The sequence below is a fragment of the Pagrus major genome, chromosome 4 (genome assembly GCF_040436345.1).
Source record: "Pagrus major chromosome 4, Pma_NU_1.0".
NCBI classification, from domain to species: domain Eukaryota; kingdom Metazoa; phylum Chordata; class Actinopteri; order Spariformes; family Sparidae; genus Pagrus; species Pagrus major.
In genome coordinates, this window is record NC_133218.1 from 23,856,346 (window position 1) to 23,874,557 (window position 18,212).

General features: G+C 40.3%; 2 protein-coding genes across 2 annotated transcripts; both read right to left on the reverse strand.

Annotated features, from left to right (window-relative positions):
• Window positions 1-577: 577 nt before the first annotated feature.
• clec3a (C-type lectin domain family 3, member A) lies at window positions 578-2,519 on the reverse strand. The gene is made up of 3 exons (XM_073463729.1): window positions 2,408-2,519; window positions 2,223-2,309; window positions 578-975 (listed from the first exon to the last, which is right to left on the reverse strand). Exons 1-3 carry the CDS (start codon window positions 2,517-2,519, stop codon window positions 578-580), a joined length of 597 nt encoding a protein of 198 aa, XP_073319830.1.
• Window positions 2,520-4,310: 1,791 nt separating this feature from the next.
• vat1l (vesicle amine transport 1-like) lies at window positions 4,311-15,628 on the reverse strand. Its single transcript, XM_073464840.1, has 9 exons — window positions 15,373-15,628; window positions 14,701-14,830; window positions 14,331-14,546; window positions 13,848-13,990; window positions 11,685-11,788; window positions 10,621-10,676; window positions 10,304-10,498; window positions 6,401-6,484; window positions 4,311-6,261 (listed from the first exon to the last, which is right to left on the reverse strand). The coding sequence occupies exons 1-9, from the start codon at window positions 15,588-15,590 to the stop codon at window positions 6,163-6,165; spliced, it is 1,245 nt and encodes a 414-aa protein (XP_073320941.1). The 5' UTR covers window positions 15,591-15,628; the 3' UTR covers window positions 4,311-6,162.
• Between the last annotated feature and the right edge of the window lie 2,584 nt (window positions 15,629-18,212).

Here is an 18,212-nt window from a genome sequence, read left to right on the forward strand (position 1 = left end):
CCAGTTCGGTTGTTTGCATATTTTGTTGTGATTAAATATTTTGATTATAAAGTAGGTCCAGGTGTTATATGAATGTTGTAAAAGTATCCTAACGCTCAGTCCACACTGAAATGCAGGGCTGCTGTTACTTTGTGATGTCACATACAGGCTGTAGTCGCAACAACACCGGCAAAGCTGAGCTGAAACACGGTGGCTGCTCAGGCCCGTGAGAGCTGACCAATCAGAGCAGAATGTGATTTTCAGTAGGGGAGCCTTAAAGAGACAGCAGTCAGACAGAGGGTGAATAGAGGTGCTGCAGCACTGGACAGCAATTGTCACAAAAGTTCACATTTTTGTTTATTTCTATGTTTCTTCATCCAGAATGTCTGACTTCTCACGTTGTTCATTCATAACCTGAGGCTTTGGGACATAAAGTGAACGTACTACTGCGTAATCAATAACCATATAGACACAAGGCCAAAAACAAGTCATGTTTCCATCTTGAATCAGCACAGATATGACGACTTAGCTTTGCACAATTTTAATCAGAGACCCACTCAGATTATCATCACATTTTTTAACAACCACCGTGTCTCCTTTAGGGAATGACATATTCACAGATGTACTTCTTGAGGCTGCGACACACCTCATCGTACCACTTTCCCTGTGCGACCACTGAGAGAGCAACACAGCTCTCCCTCTTCGTTCCTGTGGGCTGCTTCTTGGAGCGGTCCCAGTTGAAGAAGCTGACTGGCAGACTGTTGACATCAACATACTGGCCTTCTTTCACTATGTCTGCCACACCGATCCAGAAGTCCTTGGATCCCGGGGCACTCCTCTTTGCATAGTCTCTCAGTTCATTGTTCTCCATCAAGTCCCGGGGCGTTGCGAGGGTTCCTCCTTGTGCAATACAGTCTTCATTTGCTTCATGGTAATGTTTGGGCTCTTCAATCGTGAGGTAACACTTCCTGTGAGCTTTGATGCCGCGGAGACAGACTGAAAACACAAAGCACTTCCTTCATGAGTGAGTTGAATTGTGAAGTTACTATATTGTACTTTTTTTAATACTTATGAATCTCCCTCCCTTTTTCTCCTGAACTAAAATTTGTAACAATTTCATACAGCTACATTTGTTAACTCACAGTAGAGAGGGTTCACACACTGAATAGTGACTAATACATTGTCCGAGAAAGGAAAAAGCAGTGTGATAACAATAACAACAATAAAAAAAACAATAAAAATATAGAATATTTTCATATTGTCAACTGGTGTAAGATAGATTACAGAAAGAAAAACAGCAACACAATGAAAACAATAGAAAACTATTGTGAAGAATAGTTCTTACAAACCCTATAAATGATTTATGTGTCACTTAGATTCTTCACTGCACAGTTTAACGTCCTACTTCACAATTTAATGGATCCTTTGAGTGCTGCTGCCCTCTGCTGGTGACTCAGCACACTAAACAATTCAAAATCTAGTTTTCAAGTCACCAATTACGTCCACACACACACACACACACACACTGCATGGCAGCTCAGTGGCCTTGATTAACAAGTAACAGCCAGAGAGGACATGTTACATATTCAAGTACACTTAAGTACAACTGTTGCGTACACACACGTTTCCATCTAATTCTGTCACAGAAGTTCAATTTAAAGTGTCACATTTAATGCACTTTTTGTCCATCACGTTGAGTCAGTGATAAAAAAAAGTGTGATTAATTAAAAGAGACAGAAAAGACATTTTGTTTATGTGTAATACTTGATGTTTATGTTGAAGTTCCCCTCAACTTTAAGTGTGATACTTGAATAAACACATACGGTTTTTGTATAAGTCTGCATTAATGTTAGAACAGCTTTGCATCAATGTGACACTATATTGGACTTGAATCACGAAATTAGATGGAAAACGTACATGTAATTAAAATACTAAATGTAGTTTGGGGAAAGAAATTTAAACTGAGGTAGCATTTACAATAATAACAAAGTAATAATACAAATGCAGAAGTGTTTATTTGATGTATTTCTTTACAAAAAAGTGTAAAATTGTTTATTCAGTCATGAAGATCAATCGATGCAGTTTTCTCTACACGGTTATCCTTTAAAATCACTGTTTTAGGCAAATCTTTATTGTGACAGCCTAAAATCACAATCATATTATCCACCAACCATTGTCCTGTGATTTTTACTTATTTCTTTTAAACAAACTGCATAAATCTACTGTCATCTCGTCTCTGTTACCTGTCTGCAGCGCCTGCATCTCTTTGAGTGAATTCACCTCCTGCCACAACCTCTCAAGCTGGGACTTCACATCATCTTCCTCTGCAGCTGCATCTCGACGAAGAGACGAGTAAAAAAAACACAGGGCAGATGAACACCAGTGGCAGTCACGTTATTTGTGATGTGTGTGCCATGTACACGGTTACCTCCGGCCTGCCGAGGTGTCACGGCCTTCCTGGTGCGGGATGGACGGCTGGAGCTGAAGTGGAGCAAGGAGAAGCAGAGAACGAGGAAGACATGGAGGGCCAGACGTGCCATGTCTGAGTCCAGTGGATCCTACAGGACGGGACACAGTGGCACACCTTGTACTGCTGCGAGAGGAACCGAAAACTGTGCAGGCAGCTCAATATATACTGGCCCTCTATGTGCCTCTCCTTACATTGGCTCCAACTCTGTTTGTGTTTGTCCAAACATCAGGAGGAGGTGAGAGAGGTATAAGGGTGGAGTGGCAAATAATGACTTCCTTGTGTCTGGCTTTTGATAAATATTTACTCGGGACAAGGTGCGCTGGGCAGTATTCCCTTTCATTTCACTAACAAACTGGAAATTCATTGACTGCTCCACTATTACAGAGTGTTCTTCATCCTGTCCAACGTTCAGTGTCAGTTTTGGACGAGTGAAAAGTGATGTTACGCCGTAGTGTCATCCCAGAAAAAAGTGTTGGACTGTCAAATGGTCCCACCAAACTGTGAAATATATCATCTATGTACTCTAAGTGGTATTAATCGACACCTATAAAGCTTAAATTTACAATTTTCAGTGTAAGAAAACAGGTAACTGAGTAAATGTTGTTGCTACTGATTGACTCTAGATATCTTTTCAATGTTTCAATCACACAGATGACCACTTGTACAAGCTTTAAAAATAAAGCTCCTCTGAGACCAGAGGAAGTCCAGCTCAGGTCCAGGCCAAGTTATTTTTAGAGTGAGATGTTGTATAAAGATGGGAGGGGAGAGCTAAATAAGAAAAACCTTTGGGCATATGGGCTCAATATAGCACCACAACTCTCAAAACCAGCCCACGTATGTTTTCAAACTGCACATTCACAAAAACAAACACCTTATAGAGGACGAGCTTCTGATATATGTTGTTTTCCAGCAAGTTATTCAATCTGTCTTGTAGTGAAATAAGGTTGTCACAAGTATCGATACTGTAATACTTTTTCACTACCACATGTTTAAAATGATACAATATCCACGTTTGATAGAACTGAAAGTAACAAAACTACAAAAAAAACTTATCTACAATCAGATTTTCAACCCAAGGCTGCACAGATATGGACTTTATTAGACTACTAATGTGTTGGTTTAGTCACTTTTCCTGTACCAGCACTGTGTACAGGTTTTTAATTTGAAAAAAAAACAAAAAAACATCCTATTTTTTGTGCCTACAACTCCCCCCCCCGCCCGCCCTTTTGCTGTGGTATCAAAAGAGGTATTGAGTTTCTTGTATCAAAGTTTTGTGACGACCTTACAGACAGTACGTGGTACTGTAACATCTATTTAGTTTAGACTCCTTGCACAGTATGGAGTCCAAGTTCTGTTTAGTCAGCATGCAAAAAAAAAGAGGGTTGCATTTGCAAGAACTTCTGTTCCAAACAGCTAACACTTCTCTCTTTCCATCCTGAGGCAGACATAACACCCAAACTAACCCTGAGTTGTGGATGAGACGGACAGCGACTGTGCTGAGGGTCTGGTGTTCTGGTTTAATTATTAATGATTAAGACGCCGCATACGTTCACTCAAATAAAACAGTTTGCAGCACTCCTGCCAACAGCACACAAACTGATTCTGACTACACTACCTGTAAGATTTGTTGCCATCTGTTGCCAAACTGAGGGATGTGCAGTACACTAATGCAGTACAATGTAATGTACACAGTTTTCTGTTTGTTTGTTTGTTTTTACATAAGTAGGCCTATCTATAGAATATGCACATCAAAAGAGAAGAGACCCCTTTTTTCTTTTGGAAATAACTGACTTCAGGGAGGCCGCAAATCTCATAAGGGTCAGATAAAAAAAAAAGAAAACACAATTTTCACAAAACGGCGTACTTTGCAGATAAATTTATTCAAGTAAACAGAGTTGTACTCAAAGAAGGAACACAACAAGGAAGAAAATGTGACAAAAAATATGCTTCCACAGGTAAACCATAGTTTATAAGGATTCTTGTAAGCACACTACAATGCTAAATCATGTGCTAAACACTTCTTTAGACACGTTTTTTTCTTGTTTTTACAAGGCAATGTGAATGCACACTCAAAAACATCCTCTCTCTCACACACACACAAACACAAACATACACATAATCTGACCCGACATTGAAGGCATCAAAATTGAGATGTATTTCCAAAGTGTCTACGCGTCACTATCCTTATTTCCAAATCTACAAATCAATGTCTAAATCACTCTACTACACCCAATAAGTGTTTACTCCTGTTAGTTTGTCTCTGTTACTATGTTGTTCCATTTATTCTGTCCTAAAATGGCATTTTTATTAAATGTTGGCTTTTATAAGAGTTGAGAAAATACTTTTTGACGATACTCTGGCCTTCGCTTTAATAATCCAAAGTAATAAATAATTCAAATGACTAGCTGATATAAAGAACACTGAATAAGCACAGCAGAAGAAATGGTTAAATGTTGTTACCTTCGCAAATAAATACAGATCAGCCATCTGTAGCCATTTGTTCCCGGCCAGCTGTTCTCCTCCTGTGCTTCATTAACAACTCGCAGATGTGGAGTAAAGCAGAGGGCATCATACTTACAAATGAAGTAACACACATCACCCTGCCTTTAAACACCAGCTCATTGCAAAAATAATTTATGTTCTTCATGTTCTTATGGCACTTTTGTTGTGAGGCACCAGCAAGTAAACAACTTTGGTCAGACAGGCAAAGCAGAGACTCCACAACCCTTGAACTGCAGTCTGACTGATGACTTCATGATCCTTCACTGAGAAAATCCAGAATTTTGTATTTACATATTTTCTGCAAGATTTTGACACAGATATGAACTTGAAACTCGAATGTGTTGTTTTATGCCAAAACGACCCGCCAATAAATGTGATGCAGTCTAGTGCCGCACATTATGTACTGTACTTTAGTAAAAGTTATAAATACACAGTTTAGTGGGAAAATGTGGAAGATTCACCTTCCTACGGATTATATGATCAGGCGAGGATCTATTTTTGTATTCCAGTTAAAAATATGAAGCGTTTTTGTGGGTTGTTTCAATGCTAACTTCACTCCAAGGGAAGCAGTTCAAGCCTCAAACACTTGTTTGTAGCTCAAAGGCACTGGTGATCCCATAATATTACACAGCTGGCAAACAGAATAAAACATCATGCATCTATCTACACACAAACCTTTGCTCTACTGCTCTATTTTTCCATTGCTCTCATTTTACGACGGTCATCACTGAGGACAGACATGATGTGACACCTACGAGCTAAATCTGTTTTGAAGGAAGCTAATCTTGAAGTGATAACAGTGAGTCAGCAGGCTAAAATGCTTAATCAGTCTAATGCTAATTCAATAAACTGTTGGCAGATGCAATTATCTGAAAATTGGACACAAACCTATTCACATCATTAGCTAGCGTAACATCATATCATAGTAATACTATTTCGAGAATTCCACTTGTTGCCCTTGGTGGGAAAAATGTTGTTAGTAGTCATTACCCAAAAATTCAGCTTGACCAATCAACTGACAAACAATAGGTACGAGAAGCACAAACATATTCTGTACAAACATACATTCATGCATTCATGCATACAGCACATGCATACACACACAGGCACATACTGCACAACACTGTGTGTGTGGTAGTATTCCTCTGTGGGGGTAGTGTGCAGCCTCTCCAGTCTCTAGGTGTGTTGGGGTGCGCTGGGGTTCGTTGGGTTTAATGGATGAAAGGCATTCGCTCCTTGCTGTCGTTGTCTCCCTCTGGCTCCTCTTCTTCCTCTCCTGCTTCACTGGTCTCTGTGCTGTCGCTGGCCATCTAGTGGTGGTAAAATATTATGCAGCTGTCATTATCTGTATACTGAGCAACTTGTACAAAGAAATAAAAACAGAGATGAACGTGAATGTGTGCTGACACCAAGTGGTCCAGTAAATGTATAGATTTATGTTCCTGTTACCAGAGGAGTGGGAGTTTTCTCAACATCCAGAATGAGTTTCCCTATGTTGCCTCTGTCGTGAATTCTCTGCATGGCCTCTTTTACCTGAGAATAAAACACAACAATTAAATTATCATCAACAATCTGAACTGTTGGGAAACAACATCACAACAGCAGCTGCTGAAGGTAAGATTGTAATATCACAAATTAAAATGATGGCTTTGGCTGATGATTTTTAACATCTAAACATGGCACAGCTCTTGTAATTATTGAAGGAACATGAGTGAAACTTTGACAAGAACTTGGGTTTATCCAGACAAACAGATGTTTGATTTGGGTTGAGTGATTTGAATTCAGCATAAAATAATAATTTGCTTCTTTCTTCTCTGTGGTCGGTGTAGTTTATTTAAAACCAAACAAAAACAAAGAACAAACAAAGTTCTTAAAGTTCTTGTTACAAAACAGTTTGAGGCTTGTACTGCAGCCAGACTGTTTTATAGAAAAACACAAAGTTATCCTTTGTTTTGTTTTGTTTTTTATATAACAGAGTGAACAGTTTTGAGCTTATTATTCAATATTTTCACAACATTTCACTTTTGGCTCCTTGTCATCATGTTATCAAGAAAATACCAAAAGTAAATTTTGTCGAAAACTATCACATTTTTTGTGAGCACTACCATTGTGCCATTATTGTAATTCTAGTTTTACTGCAACATTTCTCGTGTACGTTGATCAACACACCTCGCAGGTCAAAGTAATGAACAATGAAACATCAATGCTACTCATTAAAGCTTGTCTGACTCAACTGTGTAGAGAAAAATTCACACATCACAAAAGATTAGCTCAGGATGCCGTACCTTGCTTTCTCATTACAGTCTGCACAAAGACACAACTGAATGTGCCTCTTTGTCTGGAGGCCATTGTGTCACGAGCATTCATTTGCTAAAAGAAACAGCGGAAATCATGCCAAGAGCAAAAATAGGTCAGAAACTTGCACTGCTGCTAAGTAAAGTTTGCAGAAGAGAGAATCCACTTGGATTGTAGGTGTTATTGGATTTTCCTGGTACTTTCAAGCAACCACTGTAAGATACTGTATGAGGATTCAATTTTATTTTTAGTTAGTAAAACTGGTCAGATGACCTCCTGTTAGTCTGTTTCCGTCACGAATACTCTCCAACTTTTCATTTCAGAAAGAAAGCATGGTCAACATAAAAAAACAACGCCCTATGAATTCCCCCTCCAGGCATACCAACCGATGAGGCAGGCTGTGGCCCTGACACTACATCCCACACCATCCTCCCCTCTAATGAGATTCTTCACGGGCACTAGTTCCAGTGAAAGGCCTGAGCAATCTGCCAAAGTTTAATGACAACAGTACATGGGGAGTTTCCCATGAGAAATGAAAATCTGAAGACAGCAATCATTTCATCGCACACTCTCCCCCTGACGATAGATATACAGAGTCTGGATTGACTTGTAATCAGCTACTTGTGATGTATAACCTGCACTGCCTCGCCTTTTATCAGTATTCCAGTAGCTTTTTTGGCAGCGATATAAATTCCAAACATTTTACTTGTGAAGACAGAGGACGTGTTGGATGCATTCTGATACTGCTGATTGGAGGGATTAGGCAAATCTCTCTCAGGTTAAACTTTAAGATGAGGAAATGGCTTTTACTTTAGTTATAATGATACCATTAGTCAGAATATAGCTACTGGAAATGGAGATAAAGCCAAAATACAACAGAAAGCAGCTTTTATCCTTTTGACTCTACAGTTGTGGCTCATGAAAGTTATGGACTAAAGTGCCTTTTACCAGGGATGCAAAAAAACGACTGGACTAGTCACTAAATTTGCGAGTGCAAAATAAGTCTGCACAATTAATCGAAAAAGCGAAATTGCACTATATAGGTAGATACATAGGTACAATGTGTGACAAAACTGCATTACAAACAAGTACTGTAGTGATGTAATGTTTGGTACAGACCCCAACAAATGCCACATCATCATGCATGCACAATACCAGAGCCCTGGAACAAGTTCACCTAAATGGAATGCAGCCGTAATTAATGTTATAAATTCTACCTGTGCTTTTCCTGCTTTGACAAGTCAAACTTCTGCTGAGGTTGAAGTCAGGTGAAGCGATGCCAGAGTTACATGTTGCCAAACTCCATAATAAAAGGTAAAGCCCCTCCCACCTCAGGCACAACAACACTAATCAATCAAGCACAGTTAGGGCTGTCTCTTTTAATTTGAATTTTTTTTTTTTTTTTTCTGTAAGCGCAACAGGCGGTTTGCATCAGTTTGTCTTGTGTTCCAGTAGACAACATTCTTTACATGCAATTTTCTGCTTGACCTGTTGCAAGCGCTCTTGAACTATCAGTAAACTAAGCTAATGATAAAAATGGAGGAGGACATTAGCGGGCATAGCCGTGCTGATTAGAGAATCACAACACAGAAGGACGAGCAGCGTGTGGAAGTATTTCGGGTTCGACACCGTAGATGTCAGAAATACCAATGAAGATTAGGCTGTGACTTTGGTGACTGTTAGTTTGCTGACTTTGTAAAAAGCAGCAGCTTAAGTTACTCTTCAGCAACACACTGAGGACTCATCTGCTAGCTTGTCCAAGTGGCAGCGTAGGCACCAGAAATAATTGGAGCAATATCAACTGTACAACCGGCTGCCTACTCATACGAACAGTATGACACCACAAGGGAAAGTATGAAGACTATATTGAAGGGTAAGACCATTTGACCGGTACATATGGACATCGCTAGGAACGGTCACACATGCACTGGCACAGAACAGGGGGAACAACAATACTTTTTGTCCCCCCCCCCATTTTCAGATGCTATTGTAATAAAGTGGTAACATCTAAGCCAGTTATTACGGTCATAGTGCATTGGCAATAATGTCTTAAGGTTATGGCGTCTAACATGCACCTAGTTTTACTTGTGTGACAATCACAGCCATGTGTGTTGCCTTAAAACCAATTTGAACAAATTATGTGTTAGTTCAAATTCTTTTGAACTTTAAACTTTTTGAAAAAGAGAGAGCCCTCGCCCACACAGTCTAGTGCTTACAGTCTATCGTGGTCTGTCTCATTAGCTTTGACCTCAGAGATCCCACAACTAATGAGATGCTCTCAGGCAGACCACATCTAGGGATGTGTTTGAACATCTCATGTCATCTAATAAAGGCAAACTTTGCAGTTATGGAGCTTCATTTACCAGGAAGTTATGTCCACCAGAATACAATTAAGTGGTAATTAACTGCTGATTCAGGAGTTAATGAGGATTGGGCGAACCCTGCATCAAACAATTGACCAGGACACAATGGATCATAACATAATAAGAGGCTCAAGGCATGATTCAGCGCACATGAGAAAAGTGACTACTGTTGGCAAGAAGGCAATCTGACTGAAAACATTTTAGTAGTTCACAGTGCAGAGATTAAATCAACAGAGAGACCCCGGAGTAGAGATGGAATTTAACTCCATTATACATTCAGTATATTCTAAACAATGATCGATATGCTGATCCAAAGCCAGTAACGTACAAATGATTAGATTAGGTTTCTATCTACTTTACAAAGCTTCCCCAGAAATGGAACAACCACAGGTAAAGGAACACCTGAAGAGTTTATAGAAATCAGGAGTGAAGTGATTGACGTGTGGGGTTTGTGTGGGTGTGATAATAACTGTGGAAGAGGCAGAAGCAACCTACCCACCATCTGTGGAAGATTGTCCAAGAACAGCTGACAATGTCCCACAGAAACTAGCAGTGACAAACAACAGCTGATATGCTGTCCAAGATGATTGTAGAAAATCTCTCCTCATGTGATCACCACTGTGATCAGTTCATATTTAATCTGAATCTCACTGATTTGACCGTCTTACACCCTCTGATCACCCCAGGTTCTTACCTCCTCCAGCGCCCACAGGGAGTCCACGACCGGCTTGATTTTCTTTTGGTCGTAGAGACACAAGAGTTTGTCCATCACTGATTTCACGAGACCACATTTGCCGTGCTTGAAGAGGAGGTTGAGGAGCGAGAATCCAGCTATAACTTTGTTCTCCTCGTAGAGTTTAATAGGGTTCACCTTCTCCACCTGCCACCACTGGAGGAAAAACAAAACAGAGAGACACGTTCATCGCAGGTGACTCATTTTAGTGCGTGCGAGTTTGTTTCATTTGCTATGAAATGTTCATTGGATAGTAACAGACTGCATCTCTGACTCACGGATTTTGCAAAGCTGAAGAAACTCTTTGTTTCCCCAGTTACCATGTTTGACGCGCCTGAAAAAACACAAAGAAAAGGATTTCTGTATGCAGTGCAAAAGCCTGGACAGGAGTGACCGGTCATTAATAAGCAGCCACGAAGCATGAAAGGTGAAGTGGGGGAGAAACAGTTGGCACCTTTAGACCCTTAGATCTGTGCAAGCATGCCTTTGCACAAATTCAGTGTAACCAAAACTAATTAATTAATCTACCGCTAATACTGTTACTGTATTCATAAGGCCTGACAGGAACTAAAGTAATTAATGGAGATCATATTAGAATGGTAGCTGTGAAGGAGCGTGGAGTATGTTTAATTAGAGTCACTATTTCCTCACTCATCTTTAAAGGAAGGGTTTGATATTTTAATTCATATTTTTGCCAAGAGTAAGCTTTGGTTAGGATAAAGACTTGATGCCAGGCCTCCAGAAACTGAGGCAGACGTTGAAGCCAACTTGACATAAAGTCCAAAATGTGAAGTGACAGCGTCATGTGACGCACACTGACCCTAAAAGACTTTTTCTCATAAGCTTACATTGTGAAAGAAGCATCTGTAAAACAATGGATACATTTTTTGCACGTCACAACCACCGTTAAAAGGCTCGTTTTACTATCAGAATTTGATCCAAAATCCGTCAATAATTGCCTCCATAGATCACAAATTACCACATTATGTCTCACAAAAACAGAAATTCTTTGATTTACAAAGGAATATGTTCCAGACTTTTTCTTGGCCAGGAGCAGTTACTGTCTCAGGGCCTGTTTCCGTTTCCTTTCATTATGTTACGCTATTTGTATCTTGGCTCAAGTTTTATATATAATGGTCAGTATTGATCTTCCCATCTAACTCTCAGCAAGAAAGCACATGAGCGTATTTCAAAAACAGTCGAACCGTTCCTTTAACTGCGATATTAACTCAAAGGTGAAGCAAATCGACTAAAATTTAACAATTTAGCCAATAGCACTTTGAAAATATGGAATGGAAAGACAATGGTTACAATGACACAGAGCAAAAAGCCCTGTTCTCACCGTAGAGGATGTAAGTTCCTAAAGGCTTCAGCAGAGTCAGGCCTTTCCCTGTGTTCTCTCCACACAGACAGTCCAACACGATGTCCACTCCGTCTGGAGAAATCCTAAAACATCAAGAGCAAAGTAAAGTCCACTGAAGAAAGGATTCATAACATGAATGAGTTTACCACTACAAATATGCGTATAGCCTGAACATTAGTGCTGCAACTAACAATTATTCCCAGATTTATTTATTTTTATTAATAATTTAGTCCATCAAATATATAAAAAAAATGTAATCTGTCCTACACAGTTTACCAGCGCCCAAGTTGAAATCTTCATATGTTTTCTTTTGTCTAACCAAAAGTCCAACTCACACATAGATATTCAGTTTGCAATAAAATGAAGCTCCAACCAGAGAACCGATAAAGCTTTTGCTCTATAAATGGATCAAGTGATTGACTGATTATCAAAAGTGCTTTGAGCTGACACACATAATCAGTTAAAAGTTGTTCACCCGAAAAGGCATTAGCATCGCACTGAGAATCCAAAGCTTTTCTTTTTCATCATTTAAAAATGGCCTGGATGTCTTCGGGTTGTATGGTTGTAGACTGTTGGTTGGACAAAACAAGTGATTTGATGAGAAAACATTGTGCTTTTAGGAAATTGTGATTGTTCTTTAATGGCAAAACGATGACTCCTGAAAATAATCAGCGGATTAATCAATAAAGAAAATTAGTTGCAGCCCTGAAATAGCTGCAGAATCAATTTTATGTCCATCCACTAATCAGTTAATGGACTGTTCTACTGAACGTGTTGAGTTAATCTACAGACCTTTTTTTTGTTGAGGTAAAGTTCAATCAGAGGCTAACTTCATACTTTGATATGGCTGTCTTACCTTGTTTATGACTGTGAGCACTGAATGTAAAAAAAAAAAAAAAAAAATCATATGCACATATTTATGAGTCAGTCTATGATTCAAACTCTGGAGCAGCTTCAGGTTTTGTGTAATCATGGATTCGTAAGACTTTAGCACCGATTCTCAGGAGTATTACTCCGAGAAAAAGTTGCAGTATACAGCCCACGTGTCTGCCCACTGCTTTCTTATAAAGAACTTATTGATTTTTTGCAATGCCCACATTACTCCTCATCAGAAACATCCTTTATGTTGTGTTACAAAAATGTTTAATGTTCTTGTCGCACAGAGAATCAGCCAAAAGTTTGTCTTGAAGTGACTCATTAAAAGGCACGGAGACGAAAGAATGAAAGGCATGCTTTTATCAAGGCAGCCATAATTCCTCACTTTCTGCCTTTCTGCCCTGGACACCTGCTTGGCTAAACTGCTTGGTGGTCTTGTGATTCCCATGGTTTTTGCCTTTTGTAAAAAGACTAATTTAATTGTACTTTGCTCTTGATCCTGAGAAGAATGTGTGGGCCAGAGAGATGAAAGGCATATTAATCCACAACCACTTGATATGTAGGCAGAGCGCATGAAACAGTCAGTGCTTTTAAAAAAATGTATGTATCATAATCTGAAAAAGTAAAAATACATGTATGGTGCATGTTTCCTTTGTTACATCACTCTACAAGCTGGCAGGCAGGATGGTGCTGAGCTTCAACAACATCTTCACAAAACTTCACACCATAATTGCAGCAAATTTGTGTCACATTACATAAGATCTCAGGCAACGTTCGCTACAAGGGGTTTTCTTTGTCGTGCACACGGGCTAACGGCGTGCTGCGTCGTTAGTGGAATGCTTAGGCTATCAATGCTCAGCCTTAATTGGCTCAGTTGTTCCACATTGCCAGCGTGGACCTCCGCCCCACACAATGCTGCTGCTCTCTGAGATGAGCTGTGCGTTGCCATGGGGACGATTGCCATACAAGACCAAATAAGGCAACAGGTAACATCTGCATCCTCGCACGGATGCGGTCCACGTTGTCACATTAATAAACATGTATAACATGCAGGCTGCACGATGATGCCCTGCATATTTTATCATAGATTTTGTCAATCACATGTAAAGCACTTTGTTTAAAAGGTGCTACATAAATAAAGTTTGATTGATTTGACTGATTGATGTTATTTTTAACATTATAAAAATTTGTATTACACATGAGGAAATAAATGCAGACTCCTCAAGCTCAAATCAACCATGATACAAATGAACTTTCTGTGCTTACTTTTTGATTTCTTGCATATAATCAGCGTTTCGGTCAAAGAGGTGAGTCACCGAGTCTCTGATGGCTGCGTGTTTGAAACATGAGGCGATCCCAAACACTGTGACATTAGGAACAGTGGAGCACAGCTGAGCCACGGCTTGACCCTGAAAATAACAAAACAATTAGCAACAATTTATCTATGCCTGAGAACACAACATTAAGGCAACACTACATTTGTATTGAATAGGATTCCTTTAAGTGATTGACTTTAGTTAGAAGCATTTCTTTCAGTAATTCCAAAACTCAAATTACTTAAAAGGATGGTCAAGACGTTTGAGTAAGACATAATTTAAAGTCTGGTCTAAGATTTTCATTCTGCACTGTGGCACAAACAACAGCAACTTCTTCCTTTTGTGGCTATGAAGCCATCACTTCCGATGACATTCGGATGAAATGGAGAAACTTGTTCGGTGGCTGTGCAACAATCAGAAGAAAAACACTTACTACACCACCTCCCGCTGAGTGAACCAACACCGACATCCCCTCTCGCAGATTGGCGACCTCAAACAGCATCATATAGGCGGCCACAAAGTTCAGGGAGAATGCAGCAGCCTCGGCAAACGTCATTTCATCTGGCATCTTGTAGACAAAATCCACTGGGGTGCAAACAACTTCTGCCCAGGCGTTGTAATTCACAAAAGCCATAACCCTGTCTCCTATCTGAAAGACACATGTTAGAGTAGCTGGATTACAAGCAGAGGGGAAGTTATTAGCAGATTATTGATTACCTGAAATGGATATCTGGTTAATAGGCTCACAGCGTCTTTGTTTTGCAGATTCGGTTGCTCAGAAACTGACGCTTCATTTCACTTACCTCGAATCCTGTTGTGTTTTCAGCCACTGACTCTACTATTCCAGAGCATTCAAAGCCGGGGACGAGAGGAGGTTTGGGAGGATTATCAATATTCCCCTGACGTACCATCAGGTCCAAAAAATTCAAGCCGCTGCAACAAAGAATAAACAGTTGCCACCTTAATATTTGTTGACATGAGAGCTCCCTGATTCATCATTTTGAGGGAAAACATGCCTTTGAACTGTCTAAATAATATAAATATTTAGTATGAGCTGTTCAGAGATTTACAAATTACCCTGTGCTATTTCTTCATCATTATCAGCAGTGAGTCACTGGCTATTGCCCTGTGAATACAAGGCCAGATTCAACAGGCATGAATAATATTTTTCTAACTGAGAGTTTGCAAACACTAGGCATTGGTTCAGCTGTGATCTTCTGCATTAATGACTCCATTTATACCTTGTGACTGACTGAAAATAAGTGGATCTGTCTGAGATAATGCTGGCTTTTCTGAACAACAGTTGGTCCAGCCAGCCTGCACTAGAAAAGACCTGTGGCTTCATGACTGCGAAATTTTTCCAATCAGATGTTCAGCATTCAATACTTGTCAGAAATACTGTGTAGCGAAGGCCAGAGCACATCACAGTCCACCAGTGGGTGTAGGTAGGTATACAGTGGTATTTTCATATTTACCATGCTTTGACGCGGATCTTCACCTCACCACCCTGGAGCTCGGGCATTGCCTTCTTGGTCACCCTGAGTTTGTTAAGACCTCCAAAGCCTGCCAGTATCACCGCTCGCATTTCTTTGGCATCGCCGCCGGACGAGTCCACGTTTTCTGTTTCTTTGCCCACGTTTTTGTCTATCATGAACTCGGTTTCCTCCGTCATATCTGCTCCTTCTTTAGCCATGTCGGAGACCTGCCGCTGTGCCTCTGCGCTCCTCCTCGGGGCTCAGACTGATGTGGCGTGCAGCCTGTGAACAGACAGTCAGCCGCTGTATGGACCGCTACCCACAGTGGGGCCTGAGATCTCACCATCTACAGCTTCATTCAATCATGCGCGATTCAAGTGCTGATTTTTTTCACCCCGTTCAAGTCACCGACATTCTCATTTGTTCAACTTGAGTTTGCCATTATACGAATCAGGAATATAATTCGTCCCCGGCTATATCATTTGCTTGCGAGTAGGCTATGAAGTGCACCATCTGCTGGTGAAGTATGTAAAAAACTTTACAACTCTGATAATGCAACTCATCCATCCATGCAGCAGGGGCTGGCTCAATTTGTGGCAGCGGCACCTAGCTGCGGCATCTCTTGTGGCACCCTCAGGTGCCGCAGCTAGGTGCCGCTAGCAGTCGCGGCGGGTGCCACTGTTTGGTGCAGGTGCCACTGCGGGTGCCACTGTTTGGTGGAGGTGCCACTGCGTGTGCCACTGTTTGGTGGAGGTGCCACTGCGGGTGCCACTGTTTGGTGGAGGTGCCACTGCAGGTGCCACTGTTTGGTGAAGGTGCCACTGCGGGTGCCACTGCGTGTGCCACTGTTTGGTGGAGGTGCCACTGCGTTTGCCACTGTTTGGTGGAGGTGCCACTGCGTTTGCCACTGCTTGGTGGAGGTGCCACTGCGGGTGCCACTGTTTGGTGGAGGTGCCACTGCATGTGCCACTGTTTGGTGGAGGTGCCACTGCGGGTGCCACTGTTTGGTGGAGGTGCCACTGCGGGTGCCACTGTTTGGTGGAGGTGCCACTGCTTATTCATGCCGCTGTTCGGCGGAGGTGTCACTGCTTATGCTGCTGCAGCAAGACAAGAGGGTCTGGCTGCAGACCTCCAGCGTGGGGTCGCTTCCGGGCTACTGCAGTAATCTCAGCACACATAGAGGGCAGGAGTACTATAGCCTACTTGAAACCATCAATCAACTTAACATAATTAATCCAAGCTTTTTTTCATAGCCTCAGCAACTCATGTATACCATTTATGTAGGCTTAGTTAAATGTATTATTTTGCATTGCATTAGATGATTCCACCTAAGTCTTTTACATGATATAGCCTAGTCTACTTGACGTCTGAAGATCTTTAGAAGACATAGCGGCCAATCAGAATTTTAACTATGTTTAAATAACAGTTTGAGCAAGTGTGGAGGAGAGAAATAATGGGAAACAAAATCATCTTCAATTCTCTCCACAAAAAAAGAGTTTATTTTTATTTTCATTCAATTGTTACACATGGTGTGTGGATTATCACCTGCAACTTAACTGACTAAAACTATACTTTGCAACTTATTTTGTTGTCTGTGTACTTGCTTGTATGATTATCACAGTCTTTACCAAGAGTGGGTTACAACTGCCACAGATGCCTGATGACGCTGTTTGGGGGAGATGCCAAGGCAGATGTCGCTCTTTGGGAAGGCTGCTATTGAGATGCCGAGGTTTAGTTTATGAATGTTAACAATTGTCAAAGCTGAATTAGACTAGCTACAGGTAGCATTTCCATGACATGTTTTTCATTACTTTGCAAGGTTTCCTTGATTAATCTCTCAATATTTCGTATTGATTCATATCACCGTTTGTTCATTAATTTAATTGCCATTTATGATTTTATTTCGAACATGTAAATAGGATTACGTGAACAAAACCTACATAAGTAATGTTATGTAGCAATGCTGTGGAAAGAAAGAAAATGAATAGCTTACATTTAGGTTAGGCTATTATCTTTCTTTATATTAAAAATGATGTGTAATACGACTGTGTTGAAGGTTTTCCATCTTCATATTGTTTTTTTCTTTCTTTCTTTTTTTTAGAGGAATATGAAGTCGTTACTGCTTCCACTTAGTCTGACTATAGGCTACTGTATATTTTCTTGTACAGTTTATCTTAAATATCTGTCAGTTATGCACTTTCCCCCAGAAGAGACATCAGATCCAGAGACGTAGGATACTGCTCACAATGTCAATACATCGGACCAACTTGGAACCCACTCTCTGTGTTTTTGGACTCAAACTGTTCAATACTGTATAATCCGTCTGGATCTGAAGACAGAAACATCATATGACGCTTTTAACCACTGATTTGCAACTCAACAGATAAAGATTTTTAACTTTTTTCCCGATTTTTAAAAAAAAATCCAGATCCATAATATACTACATGGATTTCATTTGATTGTGAAAGACCTACTTATTTTTGGCAATGTTTTTGCATGTCAACCAGCATCAATTTTGCTGATGTTGGTGTGTTCTCTGATATTGTTTATATCTTCAGAGAGGATTGTATATTGCACAAAATCTTCATGACATATCTGTTATTCCAAATCTTTTGATTGCATTTTAATGATTCATGTTATGTATATTTTTAGTTGGTTTAATGCATAAGTGCTTTGCGTTGCCCTGTTGTGCCACATAGGCCTACATCACTTTTCCATTGGGTTACAATAAATCATCTGAATACAGTATCTTACATAAGACTGCATTTAAAATCATTTATATATGAATGTGAAGTGGTTTCAGACTTAAGATGGCAACGATTTACAGACATGTCAGCAGA